General features: G+C 43.3%; 1 protein-coding gene across 2 annotated transcripts in view; it reads left to right on the forward strand.

Moving 5' to 3' along the window:
* Nucleotides 1-16,207, forward strand: part of SGPP2 (sphingosine-1-phosphate phosphatase 2) — a 135,161-nt gene that overhangs the window by 36,536 nt on the left and 82,418 nt on the right. For both annotated transcript variants that reach the window (XM_025404574.1, XM_025404575.1), the window contains one exon: nucleotides 15,062-15,220. In XM_025404574.1, coding sequence (XP_025260359.1) covers nucleotides 15,062-15,220 — 159 coding nt within the window. The remainder of the gene's footprint in view (nucleotides 1-15,061; nucleotides 15,221-16,207) is intronic.

Genomic DNA, 16,207 nt, shown 5'->3' on the forward strand with positions numbered 1-16,207 from the left:
CCCAGGGGTTGCGGACCTGCTCTCACGTTCTGTTCATATTCATTTATCTCAACCAGAGCTGGCTGGAGCCAACAAAGGAAGTCTCCAGCTTGTGTACAAACCCCTGTGACTTCCAAATTATAGAGGACTTGGTGTTACCTGTGTGAGATGGGTTAGGGAATGGTCCCTCTGCCTCAGCACAGTGACCGTCATGAGTCATGCCTGTCCCCAGGTCATTCTTTATTTCTTCAGCAGTGTATCTCTGAGCTGTGGCCCTTGAGAGGCCTTAAAGGGTATGCTTGAAGCTTTTGCAAATCATAGCAGGGAGATCTTGGGTCCTCAGGAAAACAACATAAGCAAACATCGTAAGCCCAAGAAATTCAAGCAGGTGGTGGCAGGGAACATGGTCAACACAGATGCTTATTTGGTCAGGTTAAGGAATGAGCAGGGTAGAGAGAGGTCCGTGGGGATGGGGTCTCCATGCACCCCAGCAGAAGTGAGTAGGGAACTAGAAAGGCTCTTGGGTGACAAGACTCATGTTAGAGCAGAAATGAGCAGGGAGTAAGCAGGGAGTTAGAAGACTCTTGGGTGACAAGACTCATGCTCACGTCAACACTGGTCATCCGATGGGCTTGTTTGCTGTCAGGGTCAGCTGCTGGATCTCCTGTGAGAATGGGTGGATGAGGAAGTGAAACGCAGCAAAACTGGATCTAGACAGGTAAAAAGCTAAGCTCAGTCAAAAGAATGGTCTGAAATAATATTTAGGGACCTAGAGAAACGCTCACAATGTAATAATGCTTTAAAATTTAAGATTTTCCATCTTAATCACAATCACAATTTCATTAAGATACATACCACCACTTGCACTCACGATTACGCATAGTAAAGAGACCACAGGGAGTGTTCCAGAGGATTATCTGAGGGGTGGGACAATGGCAGTTTTGATTTTATTTTTATATAGTTTTTGAACTTCTATGATGTTCTCAAGTAAAACATGTTAATCAGAAAAAAAAAATTGATAATCAGATCATCAGAAAAAGAAACAAAAAAAATTCTCAGAGCACAAAGCAAGCAGGGTTGGAGGCAGTCTGGGTGGGAAGGACCATTGTTCCCACCCAGCAGGGTTTTCTTCTTAATGTTCTTTCATGTGTGTGCACCCAACTTCAAAGCTTTTCCTGAGTTTATTATTGTGACGAATGGCTCTAAACTTCCTCAGTGACAGCCTCCCATTGGGGAACTACAGTTTGAAAATGTGACGGAAATTGATGAAACTTCTCAAGAATTCCTGGTGTAGACAAGACTTTAGGAGGTGTGAGGAGACGGCGAGACTCTCTCGAGCAAAATGTCCTCCCCCTTCCATTCTGTCCCCACTTAGTCTGTTCCATCCCTGCCTAATCACGGCTATCCACTACCACATGTCTGCAGTCACCCCAGGGACTGGGATGCATCAAGAAAGGAAAATCCTTCCCAAGCCCTGTCTTTACCATCTTGAATTCCTTTAGAGCTCTGAAAAGCAAAGGGCTGGATTCAAGAAATGGGGAAGAGACTGAGCATAGCAGCCTGTAATCCCAGCATTTTGGGAGGCAGGAGGATTGCTTGAGGCCAGAAGTTCAAGAACATGGTAAGGCCCTGTCTCTACAAAATATAAAAAAAAGATATAGGCCGGGCGCGGTGGCTCAAGCCTGTAATCCCAGCACTTTGGGAGGCCGAGACAGGCGGATCACGAGGTCAGGAGATCGAGACCATCCTGGCTAACATGGTGAAACCCTGTCTCTACTAAAAAATACAAAAAACTAGCTGGGCGAGGTGGCGGGCACTGTAGTCCCAGCTACTCGGGAGGCTGAGGCAGGAGAATGGCATAAACCCAGGAGGCGGAGCTTGCAGTGAGCTGAGATCTGGCCACTGCACTTCAGCCTGGGCGACAGAGCGAGACTCCATCTCAAAAAAAAAAAAGATATAGTCGGTCATGGTGCCACAGAAGGGTCTCTTGAGAATTCAGCCCAGTCTGGGCTACAGAGTGAGACCCTGTCTCTATTTAAAAAAAAAACGAAAGAAAGAAATGGAGGGGTAGCATGAAGATACCGTTTTGCTTCAGCCTCCTTCTCCATGTACACATGCACCTACTAATATGACTGTCTTGAAGGAAAATTCCAAGCTAAACATTTTGTGCCCATTTAGCCCAAATAAATAAAGAGGGAAGTGGGAAAGCCCTTGGATAAAACCACCTTGACTTCGGTGATAAATTTGTCAGACTTCAGTTTTGTGTTTTTTGTGATTTACCTATTTGCTTTTAAAATCTTGGTACATAAAAGATTATCAAAGAAAAAACTTTGTATGTGCCTGAATAACTTTCTTACATTTTGGCCATGTGTTTTAATGCTTCAGAAAATGTGTTTTGAAGGGAGGTAGGGATGGGTGAGGACACGCTGCCAGGTTAGGATAGACTGAATCAACCCTCCCAAGTTCTGAATCCTGTACGTGTGTGTTGGGGTGAGGGGAAATGCCTGGATGAAAATAAGTAAACTGAAGTTTATAACACTCCTTCTCGAACATCATACAGCTCTTCCAAATATCATTTTGATAAGTTAATGTAAATGAATCAGAAACATCTGCCTGCCAAATGCCGCCCGCACATACAAGGACTTAACAATTAAATGGAAAAATGTTCGGTTCAATGTGTTTCAGGTTTTAGCGGATCCAAGATGTTTTGAAAAACAGTTAAGTTCTTAAGACATTTTGATTATTTAAAGGGCAGCTGGCTCTCCCACCCTCTTTAAAAACGGCAGTGGTTATTTCTGTTCTTTGTATCGATGCCAATTTTATTGTCTGTGGAAGAAATTCTCTAGCAGAAGTTCACATCCCTGGTCTCTGAAATGATGACTGCAAATTGCTGTCCTATCCAGATAAAGTCTCGCTTCTAACCCTCTCCTTATGCTATGCCCAGATTTGGTTCCTAAGCAAATGCTGTGTCCTTCAAGTACAGAGGTTTTCTGTTTTTTGCTTTTTTGAGACAGGGTCTCACTCTGTTGCCCATGCTGGAGTGCAGTGGTACAGTCATGGCTCACTGCAGCCTCCACCACCCAGGCTCAAACAATTCTCTCGCCTCAACCTCCCAAATAGCTGGGACCACAGGTGTGTGCCACCGTACCTGGCTAATTTTTTAATTTTTTGTAGAGACAGGTCTCACGATGTTTCCCAGGCTGTTCTCAAACTCCTGGCCTCAAGCGATCCTCCTACCTCATCCTCCCAAAGAGGTGAGATTACAGGTGTGAGCTACTGCACCCAGCCCAGGCACAGGGTTTTAAGTGATGATGAGGCAGTGTTTTTTCTAGTTACAAGATCCTTTTCTAGAGTCAAGAAGAGCATTGTTGCCACCATGGGTCACTGTCTCACAATTTCAAGAATTTCTTTTTTTTTTTTTTTTGAGACGGAGTCTGGCTCTGTCACCCAGGCTGGAGTGCGGTGGCCGGATCTCAGTTCACTGCAAGCTCTGCCTCCCGGGTTTACGCCATTCTCCTGCCTCAGCCTCCCGAGTAGCTGGGACTACAGGCGCCTGCCACCTCGCCCGGCTAAGTTTTTGTATTTTTAGTAGAGACGGGGTTTCACTGTGTTAGCCAGGATGGTCTCGATCTCCTGACCTCGTGATCCCCCGTCTCGGCCTCCCAAAGTGCTGGGATTACAGGCTTGAGCCACCGCGCCCGGCCAAGAATTTCTTAATTTGTAGTCCTGGTTCACCTTGAGGAAAAGGAAGAAAAGATGTTAGATGTTCAGAGGATGAGCTGAAATATGATAGATTATCAAGAGGAGAACAGTTCAAATTGTGTAAAAGACTACAACTGAAATTCCACTGTAAAATCAAAGCCACATTGGCCTCAGTCCCCTTAGCCCACCCTCTTATCCTTGGACACAGCAGAGGGATCCCGACAAACGCCCAGTATGCGGGTGACAGTGATGAGTGTGCAGTTCCCTATCAAGCTCTCTGACTCCAAGAAGTTGTCCTTACATTTTATTGATGTGCAGTCTCGCCATCCTGAAATTTTAATCACCTGAGTGCTGCTTAGACATCGGCTAGATCACCCAACTTGTAATTCTATCTGCATTTGAAGATGAAAGAAGAAACCCTTGTGCATTTTTGTTCCTTCTGTTTTCTCCTTCAAGGGACACTGTCAATCTTTCTTAGGCTTCCTGAGTAATCATCATTTAATTTTCTTTATAGGTTGGAAAGTCTCGATTCTCTTTAAAAAAAAAATGAGAGTAATTAAAAGTGACGGGGCTAGGTTAGTAAATAGATTTGTGAATTCAGAGCACCACAGGTCTCCCTCATGGTAGAAATGATGCCATTTCACCCCAGTGGCTTTTAAGTTCAGAACTGGGAATTAATGATATTTTCTCACCAAGTTTAAGAAATCAAAAAACAAAAGAATTAAAGCAGAGCTTCATCCCACTGTTTCAGAGCCAAAATTTGTTTTAGTCTCACCGGAGTAAATCCAGCTGTGCTCCCATTTAAAACCCTCCCCTGGCTTTCTGCTCCTTCCAGCCTCAGTCCCAAGTCTGGGCTGGGTTTCACGTCTGCTCTTGATGTCATCTCCTCTCTGTCTCTTTCACACGCGTCCCAGCAAGCAGAGCTGCCTCCTGCTCGGGGCCTTTCACTAAGGGTTCTCTCTCTGACCTGCAGGCCCCCAAAGAACCAACGCCTCTCCTTATCCAGGGCTTAGCTCAAACGGCTCCTCTGTGGCGAGCATCCCCAGACACACATAGATCACTTTATAGCCCATTATCCTGCTTTAATTTCGTCATAGCACTTATTGCTAAATGAAGTAGTCTTGCTAGCTGGGTGTGGTAGCTTATGCCTGAAATCCCAGCACTTTGGGAGGCCAAAGGAGGAGGATTGCTTGAAGCCAGGAGTTCAAGACCAGCCTGAGCAACATAGTGAGACTGCATCTCTACTTAAAAATAATAGTTAAAAATAGTCTTGTTTATTGTCAACCTTACATCACTGAAGCATACACAGGGAATGAATGTTCTATGTAGACATGACCCCTGTTTGGAAAAACTTTGCTGTTTACAACTCTTTAAATTTTTTTTAGATGGAGTCTCGCTCTGTCACCCAGGCTGGAGTGCAGTGGTGCAGTCTCGGCTCACTGCAACCTCCACCTCCCAGGTTCAAGCGATTCTCTTGCCTCAGCTTCCCAAGTAGCCGGGACTACAGGTGCATGCCACCACGCCTGGCTAATTTTTTGTGGTTTTAGTAGAGACAGCGTTTCACCGTGTTAGCCAGGATGGTCTCGATCTCCTGACCTCATGATCTGCCTGCCATGGCCTCCCAAAGTGCTGGGATTACAGGTGTGAGCCACTGCGCCTGGCCTTCAAATTTTTTTTAAATGTTGGGCATTGCTTAGTGTGTACCTGGTGTGTTAACATGCTAGTTGGTGTCTTCTACTAACTTGGAAGGAGTGTTTATTTTTCAGCGGTTCCATCTCTGTGGTGTGTGATGGCATGCTGCCAAAGCGCAGTCTTTCAGAAAGGGGCAGTGGCATCAAAACTTTAAGGGATAGGTTCTATTAAAAGAAGCACCAAATTTCTTAAGATTTGCCTTTCCTTGTCTCTAGGCTACAGAGGTGAAATTCTGGCTGAAAGTACACTGAGTATAAGAATCAGCTAACAAAGGCTGGGTGCAGTGTATCACCTCTGTAATCCCAGCACTTTGGGAGGCTGAGGCGAGCGGATCACTTGAGGTCAGGAGTTTGAGACCAGCCTGGCCAATGTGGTGAAACCATCTCTCTACTAAAAATACAAAAACTTTTCCAGGCGTGGTGGGGCATGCTTGTAGTTCCGGCTGCTGGGGAGGAGGCTAAGGCAGGAGAATCACTTGAACCTGGGAAGCAGAAGTTGCAGTGAGCTAAGTTCGCACCATTGTACTCCAGCCTGGGCATCACAGCGAGAATCCATCTCAAAAAAAAAAATCAGCGAACAAGACAACGTAGAGTTCTAGTCCTTAATCTCCCTTCGGGGACATCACTCCAACCTTGGAAGAAATTTTTTGGAGGAGGCCCTGGTCTTCATAAATGGCTATCAATCCACAGACCACAGACTGATTCCTGTCACCATCCACAATCCCAAGCACCCAAAGATGTTCAGGCCTACCTCGAGAATGATCTCGGACAAGCATGTGACATGTGACAACCCTCAGAAGCTGATGAGAATGAGTGTGTAGGCCTATTTAGGTCAAATGTAGATTATTCCAGAGGTAGCTAAAAATGACAATTTCCTAGCCAGGTTGGGTTAAAAGAAAAAAAGTTTAGAATTTCCAGAAACCATTGATCTTAATGAGCTTCTCCCCTTTTAGCTTTTATTTTCAGAAAACATAATGACAGATGTTCCCTGCAAAGGCCTGAGAAACTGTTTCTAAGCCAGGATTCTGACAATAGTGCAAAAGTCCTTCTTAGGAAAACATGGTTTGGTCTTTTTGGTATTGTGATGCTCTGAGAAGTTAGGAAAGGCTTTCAAACTTCGTTACTCCTTCTTAACTAATTTCTGATTTGTTGTTCCAGTATTTATGTAAACCTCTCTCAAATCAAGGCAAGAAAAGCGGTAGCGTATTTCTTTCGGCATCATCAATCCGTCATTTGATCCGGCTGCTGTCTCAGGGGGGCATGTCTTACCCGTGCTTTCCCTTTGGTACTTTCTAGTGTTGAGGTGCTTGTCTGAACTCAGTTCCTGTGTGTGGACTGTTGCAGGATCCTCCATGGAATCTGCTCACTATTCCCCTCTGGTTTGTCACCGGCATTTTAATCTATCACCTGGATCATGTTACTTACTCTCTTAATGCCAGTTGAGACATCCTCTAATCCTGAGGATTAAATCTGAGAGCCTTACTTTTGTGTTGAAAAACCCTTCGCTGAGGTGTTCTTGATCCTAAAGCTACTCACAGTGAGGTCCATGGGCCAGCACCATGGCAAAATCAGCATCACCTGCGCTCCTGAGAAGCCTCACCCCTGCCCCAGGTCGGTTACATCAAAATCTGCTCATTAACAAGATGCCGAGGTCATTCGGATGCATATTACAATTGGGAAGTGCTTCCTAGAATCCTCACTGCTACTGTCTCCACCATCCATCATCATCAGCAGCAGCAGCCATGTCCTATTGAGACATTTCTTTGCCTGCTCTGATTTGAGTACCCTGCACACATCATCAACACGATCTTGTTTCATCCTCCCAAAGTCTCTGTGTGCTATGGACTATTATTATTCCCATTTGCGGGTGAGGAAGCTGAAGCTCAGGGAGATTAAGTCATTTATGTGAAATTATCCAGGTAGGGAGCGTAGGCAGCCTGAGTTCAATCTGAGACACTTCGCCTCCGGCATCTGTTTCCCTCTCCCCTAGGCCTTCCCTCTTCCCTGCTGGCCAGGTCAGCTCACTCCATATTCATTTCATTTGCTTCCTTCTAGTCAGTCTGCAAAACTCCAAAAGCAAAGCCACTGTGGAGGGAAGGCTGCTTCTTGGTGTGTTCTGTAAAAGAGTTTTGGATCTTAACATTATTTAAAAGAAGACTGAGTTGTACCCTGTGTAGATTTTATCTGTCTCAGCCCCAGAGAACAAGCTCTTTCTGCCGCTTCCAATTAAACTGGATGGCTTAGAGTTGCAGATTACCATCCCCCCACCCCGCCCAGATGTGACCTCCTGGCTCTGTTGAAGTGGTGGAGTATCTTAGACGTGACCTTTGGAAGAAAATGTATATTTACAGCTCTAATCTGAAAAAAGGAAAAAGAGGAAGTAATATGACCTTGCAATGACATTGGTCTACAGTTGATCAAATTCTTTAAGGACCTCAAGGTCAGAATAGCTATAGCCTGTGTACTCGAGACCAAAAGTTAATTACAGGAAGGTGATATCTGGGGTCTGGAAGAGGTTGAGATCAGTGATTTTCAGACTGATTACTGAACTGCTCTACTCTGAGAGGTTGCTCCCTCCAGAGAAGGACTGGAGCGTGGGGTTGTCGTGGGGCGAGGTGGAGCTGGCCTCAGATAGAAGTTTGGTGGACCATTCTTCATTTTCAGCCAATTAGTATTGTACTTTAAATCTTATATTATTTTATATAGTAGGCCCTAGGGTAACATTTTATTTAATGAGCCTTTCCTTCCTTGTAAAAAAAAAAAAAAAAAAAAAAATTGTACATTAAAAAGCAACTGAGCTCATCCTTCTCCATTAGAGGGATTTGCATTCTTTGCAGTTGAGGCTGTTGAGGCTCAGAAAGGCAAATTGACTCCCCCAAGGTCACACGTTGTTTTGACTGAAAGCTATTTCTTGTTTCCTCCTTTGAAAGCTCAAAAGCTGGGCTGGCTGCCAAGTCTGCTGGGCATTCGCTCCGCTGCTGTCTGGATCAGCCCTTATTATATCCAGTGGCACTGACCTGGGTATATTTCATTTGCATTTAGGACTCCTTTGTGTGTGTTTGGAAAGCAAAGCGCTGTTCAGGTGTTCATTGGCAGAGCTTAGTCAGTAAGTCATACAGGCTCAGTGTTCTTTTTCTTCCACCATGCAGTCAATCTGCATGCCTCCCCTTCTTCCCTGGTTTATTTATACATTGAAGGTAGCCTTGCAAACGATGCTGAATACTCTAATATCAGCAAGATAGAGAAGCTCTTCTGCAACCACAAGGTGAAATGGCTGAAAAATCCCACTTTAGAAGAATGTGCATTTAAAGAATTTACGACCTAAAAGGGAATACGGGGTCGGGAGCCTGAGATAATAAGGAGCCCTAGGAAAACGCTTTTTTTAAAAAAAACTTTCAGAAAAGTAAACCAGTAAATAAGAACCACTCACGAGGAATATCAGTGACATTTTGCAGCTAGTAATAATGGGTATGTGGGTAATTTTCATTTTATCATTTCTTGTTTGTCAGACACTTCTTCATTTGCTGTGTGACAGATGAGATGCATGCTAAGAAGCATTTTCTTTCTTTCTTTCTTTCTTTTTTTTTTTTTTTTTTGAGAGGAGTCTCACTCTGTTGCCCAGGCTGGAGTGCAATGGCGCAATCTCGCCTCACTGCAACCTCCGCCTCTCCAGGTTTTAGCAATTCTCTGCCTTAGCCTCCTGAGTAGCTGGGTTTACAGGTACCCGCCACCACGCCCAGCTAATTTTTTGTATTTTTAGTAGAGACGGGTTTCACCATCTTGACCAGGCTGATCTTGAACTCCTGACCTTGTGATCCACCTGCCTCGACCTCCCAAAGTGCTGGGATTACAGGCATGAGCCACCACGCCCTACCGAAGCATTTTATTTCTAAGAGTGGCTCTCCTCAAAGCCTGCCATCAAAGCCTGGGCCATCAGCTCAGGTAGGTAGTTCAAGCTTTTGGTCCTCTCTTCTCTAGCATTCTATTTTACCTACCATTTCTAACCACCATTTCTTCCTTCTCTGATTGTTCCCAGTGGGACCAACACACACACTGGAACTGAAATTCCTACTATTTCCAAAGATGTATTGAAGTCACACACACTGAGATTTACTACAAAGGAAACTCTTCTTCTAAAAAAGACAAATATGTGTTGTTTTATGTTTTATGTTTTAGTGCAGCATTATTTACAATAGCAAAGACTTGGAACAAACCCAAATGCCCATCAATGATTGACTGGATAAAGAAAATGTGGTACATCTATACCATGGAATACCATGCAGCCATAAAAAAGAATGAGTTCATGTCCTTTGCAGTGACATGACTGAAGCTGGAAGCCATCATTCTCAGCAAACTAACACAGGAACAGAAAACCAAACACCACATGTTCTCACTCATAAGGGGGAGTTGAACAATGAAAATACATGGACACAGGAAGGGGAACATCACACACTGGGGCCTGTCAGGGTGTGGGGGACAAAGGGAGGGAGAGTGTCCGGGCAAATAGCTAATGCGTGCGGGGCTTAAAACCTAGATGATGGTGAAACCCTGTCTCTACTAAAAAATACAAAAAATTAGCCGGGCGTAGTGGCTGGTGCCTGTAGTCCCAGCTACTCCAGAGGCTGAGACAGGAGAATGGCGTGAACCCGGGAGGCAGAGCTTGCAGTGAGCCGAGATCGTGCCACTTCACTCCAGCCTGGGCGACAGAGCAAGACTCCATCTCAAAAAAAAAAACAAAAAAAACAAAAAAAAACCTAGATGATGGGTTGATAGGTGCAGCAAACCACCATGGCACATGCATACTTATGTAACAAACCTGCACGTTCTACACATGTATCCCAGAATCTAAAGAAAAATTTTAAAATAAAATTAAAAAGACAAGTACATGTTGTTGTCATGCATGTCCATGTGAAGAGACCACCAAACAGGCTTTGTGTGAGCAATAAAGCTTTTAATCACCTGGGTGCAGGCGGGCTGAGTCCGAAAAGAGAGTCAGCGAAGGGAGATAAGGGTGGGGCCGTTTTATAGGATTGGGTAGGTAAAGGAAAATTACAGTCAGAGGGGGGTTGTTCTCTGGCGGGCAGGAGTGGGGGTCACAAGGTGCTCAGTGGGGGAGCTTTTTGAGCCAGGATGAGCCAGGAAGAGGAATTTCACAAGATAATGTCGTCGCTTAAGGCAAGGACCGGCCATTTTCACTTCTTTTGTGGTGGAATGTCATCGGTTAAGGCGGGGCAGGGCATTTTCACTTCTTTTGTGATTCTTCAGTTACTTCAGGCCATCTGGGCGTGTGTGTGTGTGTGTGTGTGTGTGTGTGTGTGTGTGTGTGTATATATATATACGTGCAAGTCACAGGGGATGCCATGGCTTGGCTTGGGCTCAGAGGCCTGACAGTTGTTTTATTTAGGTTCGTCTAAGCCCCCAAGAATTTAAAGGGAAGTATTGGCTCTCAAGCTATTCAATCATGTATACAGAGAAGTTATCTAAGAAATCCTTGAGATGTCATCTATATATGCTGATATTTTAAACTTCACCTTTGGTTATTCTGTTCCTGAGAAGAGTTAGAGAATAGTTAGCTTTTCCCTCAAAAAACAAATTCCTGAGAGATTGTAAAAAAGGCTGTCTAAAGATGTCAGTTAGTGATATGTAGCGCTAAAGCAGTTTGCTGTCATTTTTGGTGGTCTTTTCAATTGTTTACTAGGATTAAGATATTGAATGTGGTCTCCGGTTGATCTCTAGAGTAGGGAAATGATTGTTGCTGAGTACTTATCATGTCATATAACACTTGGGTGTCATGAAATGATACCAGCGAGGGGTTCGTTACAGTTTGGCAAAATTTATCCTTGTAAAGATTCAAAGATGGAAAGATTACCAGGTGTATCTGGTAGCTGGTGGGCTAAAGAGGAGCTCTTTATAGGGTGTGCCTTAAGGTCAGGCCTATTGGATTGTATATTTGTACACAGAACCTGCAGAGATTAGTCCTTACCTCAGGCAGTTCATGATTCCACTCTAGAGAGAGGCATTTGTCACTTATTTGTCTCAGACCCTTGTCCTTGTTTTGCAAATGCAACCATGATATCTTAGCAGAGAGGTGAAACTATACACTTCCTTATCTAATTCATTTGTGCATTATTGGCATTCCTGTTTAGGATGGGTGTATTACCATTCTCTTTCATTCAAATTCACTTGGAAGTAAAGTTTATCCCTGATGGGAGACCCCTTTTTAGATTACACGTACTTACCCCTGACCAGTAACTGTCTCCCGGTAGTCCTGTGCACTGCTCGGCTTGAGACTGAATTCTTATGCTTTTCATGACTCCTTTGGATGAATCTAGATCCATTCCCAGAGAGCAGTGTCAACTTTCCCTCAGGGCTGTGTGGGGGAGGTAGAGATGCTGGAACAAAACTGCGAACCTCTTAGGGAGGTAAAAGAGAGGAATGCATGCTTGATAGCCAATAGTGTCAAGTACAGTTATGTTCTTGCAGTTTCCAAGGTCATTTTTTTTTTTTTTTTTTACTTCTCAAGTATAAAAGTACTCTCAGCCTTTTTTAAGGCCTTAAATACAATGATCCTTTAAAAAATTTATTCCTCCAAATTATACTCTTCCCCCCTTCTCCCACAAGAGCTTGTTGAAACAGACATCACACCTGGCTCTTCCAAATATGCTTAGCACTTAGCACAGGTGCTGGACATCATAGGCACAGAATGAATATTTACAGAATAAATACATAAAAAAACATAACTTGTTCTCTGAAATCCCCTGGGATTCAAGAACCTCGGACTTTGTATAGAGTAAAACAAAACAAAAATCCAGATCTCCAAGAGTCTTGAGAAAAATCTCCCTGTAACAGTGATGCCTCTTTTTCTCTCCTGTTTTAGTGTTGGCATTTTGCTTTGATTTTATTTTATAAAGTTTATGACTACCTTAAGTAGCATTAAAATTCTACTTTTTAGTTTCATGTAACAGGGTGACTACGTTTTGTTTTTTAAGTTGTTAACATACCATAATGTAAAGGTGTGTACCATATTTTTTACTAGATTGCTGATTTTCTGTTTTAACTCCCTAAGTCTGTCTTTTCTGCCCACTACCAGGATAAGCAGGAAGAAAAGGATGTTTAAAAATGAGAATGCATTTTAACAGGTCTCGTGTGTACTTTCTGCTAAGTGTTTCTCAAACCATCATTATGATGGGTTAACTTCATTAGACCCGTTTAAAAGGTGAATTTATAAAGTTCAGAGGCAAGTGATTTTTCTAACATCTTTGTATTAGTTATCTATTGCTGCTGTGACAAATTACCACAAACTTAGTGGCTTAAAATGCAAATTTGTAATCTCCCAATGGGTTCTTCTTGCTGCACAAATAAAACCAATTCACTGAGACAGTTGTATTGCAGTTGAGAAAGAATTTAATTAATGCAGGGCCAGCTAGCCAAGTGGCAGACGAGAGTTTATTACTCCCATCAGCCTCTGGGTGGGGGCCACAGGACCAGTGGAGTCATGAGTCATCATGGGTCCAGGTAGAGTCAGTTGGTCACCAGAATGCAAAAGTCTGGAAAACATCTCAAAAGACAAATCTTAGGTTCTGCAATACTGATGTTATATGACGATGATGACGATACAGGAGCAATTGGGGAAGTTACAAACCTTGTGACCTCTGGTCACATGACTCCTGGGCAATAAAGGAATTGTAGAAACAAGCTGGGGAACAGTGGCTGGTTGTCCTTTAACTATTCCTACGTCTTAGCAGAATTCAGGCCTCTCCCAAAATTCTAATATTGTGGCCTTTCATTAGTCTTACAAAGGTGGTTTTCATCCCTCAACAGGGAGCAGACCAGTTTTATGGAGGGACTGTTATCATCCTTGCTTCAAAGTTAACCTAAACTAAAGGCCAAGGCAGGCAGATTACCTGAGGTCAGGAGTTGAAGATAAGCCTGGACAACTTCGTGAGACCGCATCTCTCTAAAAATACAGAAATAAGCCGGGTGTGGTGGTGCACTTCTGTAGTCTCAGTTACTTCAGAGACTGAGGCAGGAGAGTCACTTGAACCTGGAAGGCAGAGGTTGCGGTGAGCCAAGATAGTGTCATTGCACTCGGTGCAAAGCGAGACTCTGACTCAAAAAAACAAACAAACAAAAAATAAAAAATAAACAAAATTAAACTAACCTAAATTCCTCCCATGAGTAGCCTGGCCTACGCCTAGGAGTGAGCAATTACAGCCAGCCTGTGAGGCTAGAAGCAAGATAGAGTCAGCCAGGCTAGACTTCTTCTCTTTCATAATCTTTGCAAAAGCAGTTTCAGATTTATTCTCTTATAGGTCAGAAGTCCAAAGTGGCTCTTATTTAGCCAAAATGAAGGTGTCACCTGGGTGGTATTTCTTCTGGAGGCTGGAGGGAAGAATCTGACTCCTTGCTTTCTTCCAGCTCCTAGAGGCTGCTATCCAGATTCCTTGACTCACAGCCACTCTCTCCATCATCAAAGCCAGCAGCTTAGCATCTTCAAATGGTTCTCTGACTTTGACCATTCTGCCTCCTCCTTCCGTTTCTAAAAAAAAAAAAAAAGAAATCCTTGTGATTAGGTTGAGCCCACCCAGAAAATCTAGACTAATCTCCCCACCTCGAGATTATTAATTTGAGGCTGGGAAGGAGAAGGGATGAAGAGAGGTTGTTTAATGCATACAAATATACAATTAGAAGATATAAGTTATAGTGTTCAATAGCACAATAGGGTGACTACAGTTAAGAATAGGTTATTGTCAGGCCGGGCGTGGTGGCTCACATCTGTAATCCCAGCACTTTGGGAGGCTGAGGTGGGTGGATCATCTGAGGTCGGGAGTTCAAGACCAGCCTGACCAACATGGAGAAACCCCATGTCTACTAAAAATACAACATTAGCTGGGTGTGGTGGCACATGCCTGTAATCCCAGTTACTCGGTAGGCTGAGGCAGGAGAATCACTTAAACCTGGGAGGCAGAGGTTGTGGTGAGCTGGGATCATGCCATTGCACTCCCTAGGCAACAAGAGCGAAACTCCGTCTCAAAAAAAAAAAGAAGAAGAAGTTATTGTATATTTCAGAATAGCTAGAAAATATCTGAAATGTTCCCAGCACAAAGAAATGATAAGTGTTTGAGGTGACAGACATCTGAAGCACTCTGATCATTATGTGTTCTATGTATGGATGAAAATATTACATGTGCCTCATAAATGTGTACAATCATTATGTATCAATGCAAATTTGAAAATAGAAAGATCACTAATTGCATATTTGAAGTCTCTTTTGCTCTGTAAGGTAATATATTCAGTTCTAGGATTTAGGACATCGAAATCTTTGAGGGAAGCATTACTCTGCCTATTGCAGAGACCGATATAATGTCCTAACAGAGTTGACTTTCTCCAGGTTTCTAGCTTTCTGCATATACAAGAAAAAGTTTTTGGTTTTTTTTTTTGGTGTGTCTTCTCCTGGTACTTCTGTCTTGGATATAACTTATTTGATTTTACAAAAAAAATCACAGCCTCTGTGTTTGTTTGAATAAATTGAGGTTGAAAAAGTGTTCAATGACAGTAACGATACCTTAACAACATAACGGGAGAGGAGGCAGCGTCTTGGCAATTGAGACCTGTGAGTTTTAGACAGAGATGTTTAAAACTTGACATACTGCATGAACTCACAGAGTCTTCTAACTTTTGTCTTTTAGGCTTATGTACAGAAGTACATCGTGAAGAATTATTTCTACTATTACCTATTCCAAATTTCAGCTGCTTTGGGCCAAGAAGTGTTCTACATCACATTTCTTCCATTCACTCACTGGAATATTGACCCTTATTTATCCAGAAGGTTGATCATCATATGGGTTGTAAGTATTACCACTACTCATTAACTGATGCTACTTCTAAAACAACTGCTTCCTTTGATATTCAAGTACTTTGCAAATATGTTTTTTGTTTGTTTGTTTTGTTTTGTTTTGTTTTACCACTTAGAGTTGGATTTGTCGCCTAATTTACTTTGGAAAAATTAGAAAGCAGTGAACACAACTTGTGTTCCCTGAGCAGTAAGGGAATTGTAGCAAGGTAAGCTGGGGGACAGTGGCTGGTTGTCCTTTGTGCCTACCTCTTTGAAGAATTCATGCCTTTTCCAAAATTCTAATCTTGTGGCCTTTCCTTAGTCTTACAAAGGCAGTTTTCATCCCCCAGCAGGGAGAGGACCAGTTTTAGGGAGGAACTATTATCATCCTTGCTTCAAAGTTAACCTAAACTAAAGGCCAGGTGGGCGGATCACCTGAGGTCTGGTGCCCCCCAGGTTCAAGCGATTCTCCTACCTCAGCCTCCCGAGTAGCTGGGACTACAGACGTGCACCACCACGCCCAGTTATTTTTGTATTTTTAGTAGAGACGAGGTTTTGCCATCTTGGCCAGGCTTATCTCTTACTGCTCTGAAAACAATGTGTTTTATTTGCAAAAACCAAACCTGTGATTTTGTGTACCTTGAGATATACTTTCCCAAGGGTAGATCAAAGTAGGAGAGGGCATAAGGGATGACCAGAGAAGAAAGGATCTTTCTAAGGACCCACAGAGGGGTATGAAATGCATCCTCGCAAGAGGCCTATTTTAGTAAAATTTGATAAGAAACTAAAATCGGAAGCTGTTGAGCAATACCTCCAAGCAGTATTAAGTGACCATACACATAGGAGAGGCCAAAACACATAAAGCAAGGCACCTTCCTTGAGGGAACGTCTAGTGTAGCAGGAGCAGCTGCAAATACACAGAAACCATGTGACAATCCCAGGCAGAGCCTTTTTCTGCTGTTTCACTGGTAACCCTAGCATTTAATTTTGTTCAGGGCCA

The sequence above is a fragment of the Theropithecus gelada genome, chromosome 12 (assembly GCF_003255815.1).
Source record: "Theropithecus gelada isolate Dixy chromosome 12, Tgel_1.0, whole genome shotgun sequence".
Classification (NCBI taxonomy): domain Eukaryota; kingdom Metazoa; phylum Chordata; class Mammalia; order Primates; family Cercopithecidae; genus Theropithecus; species Theropithecus gelada.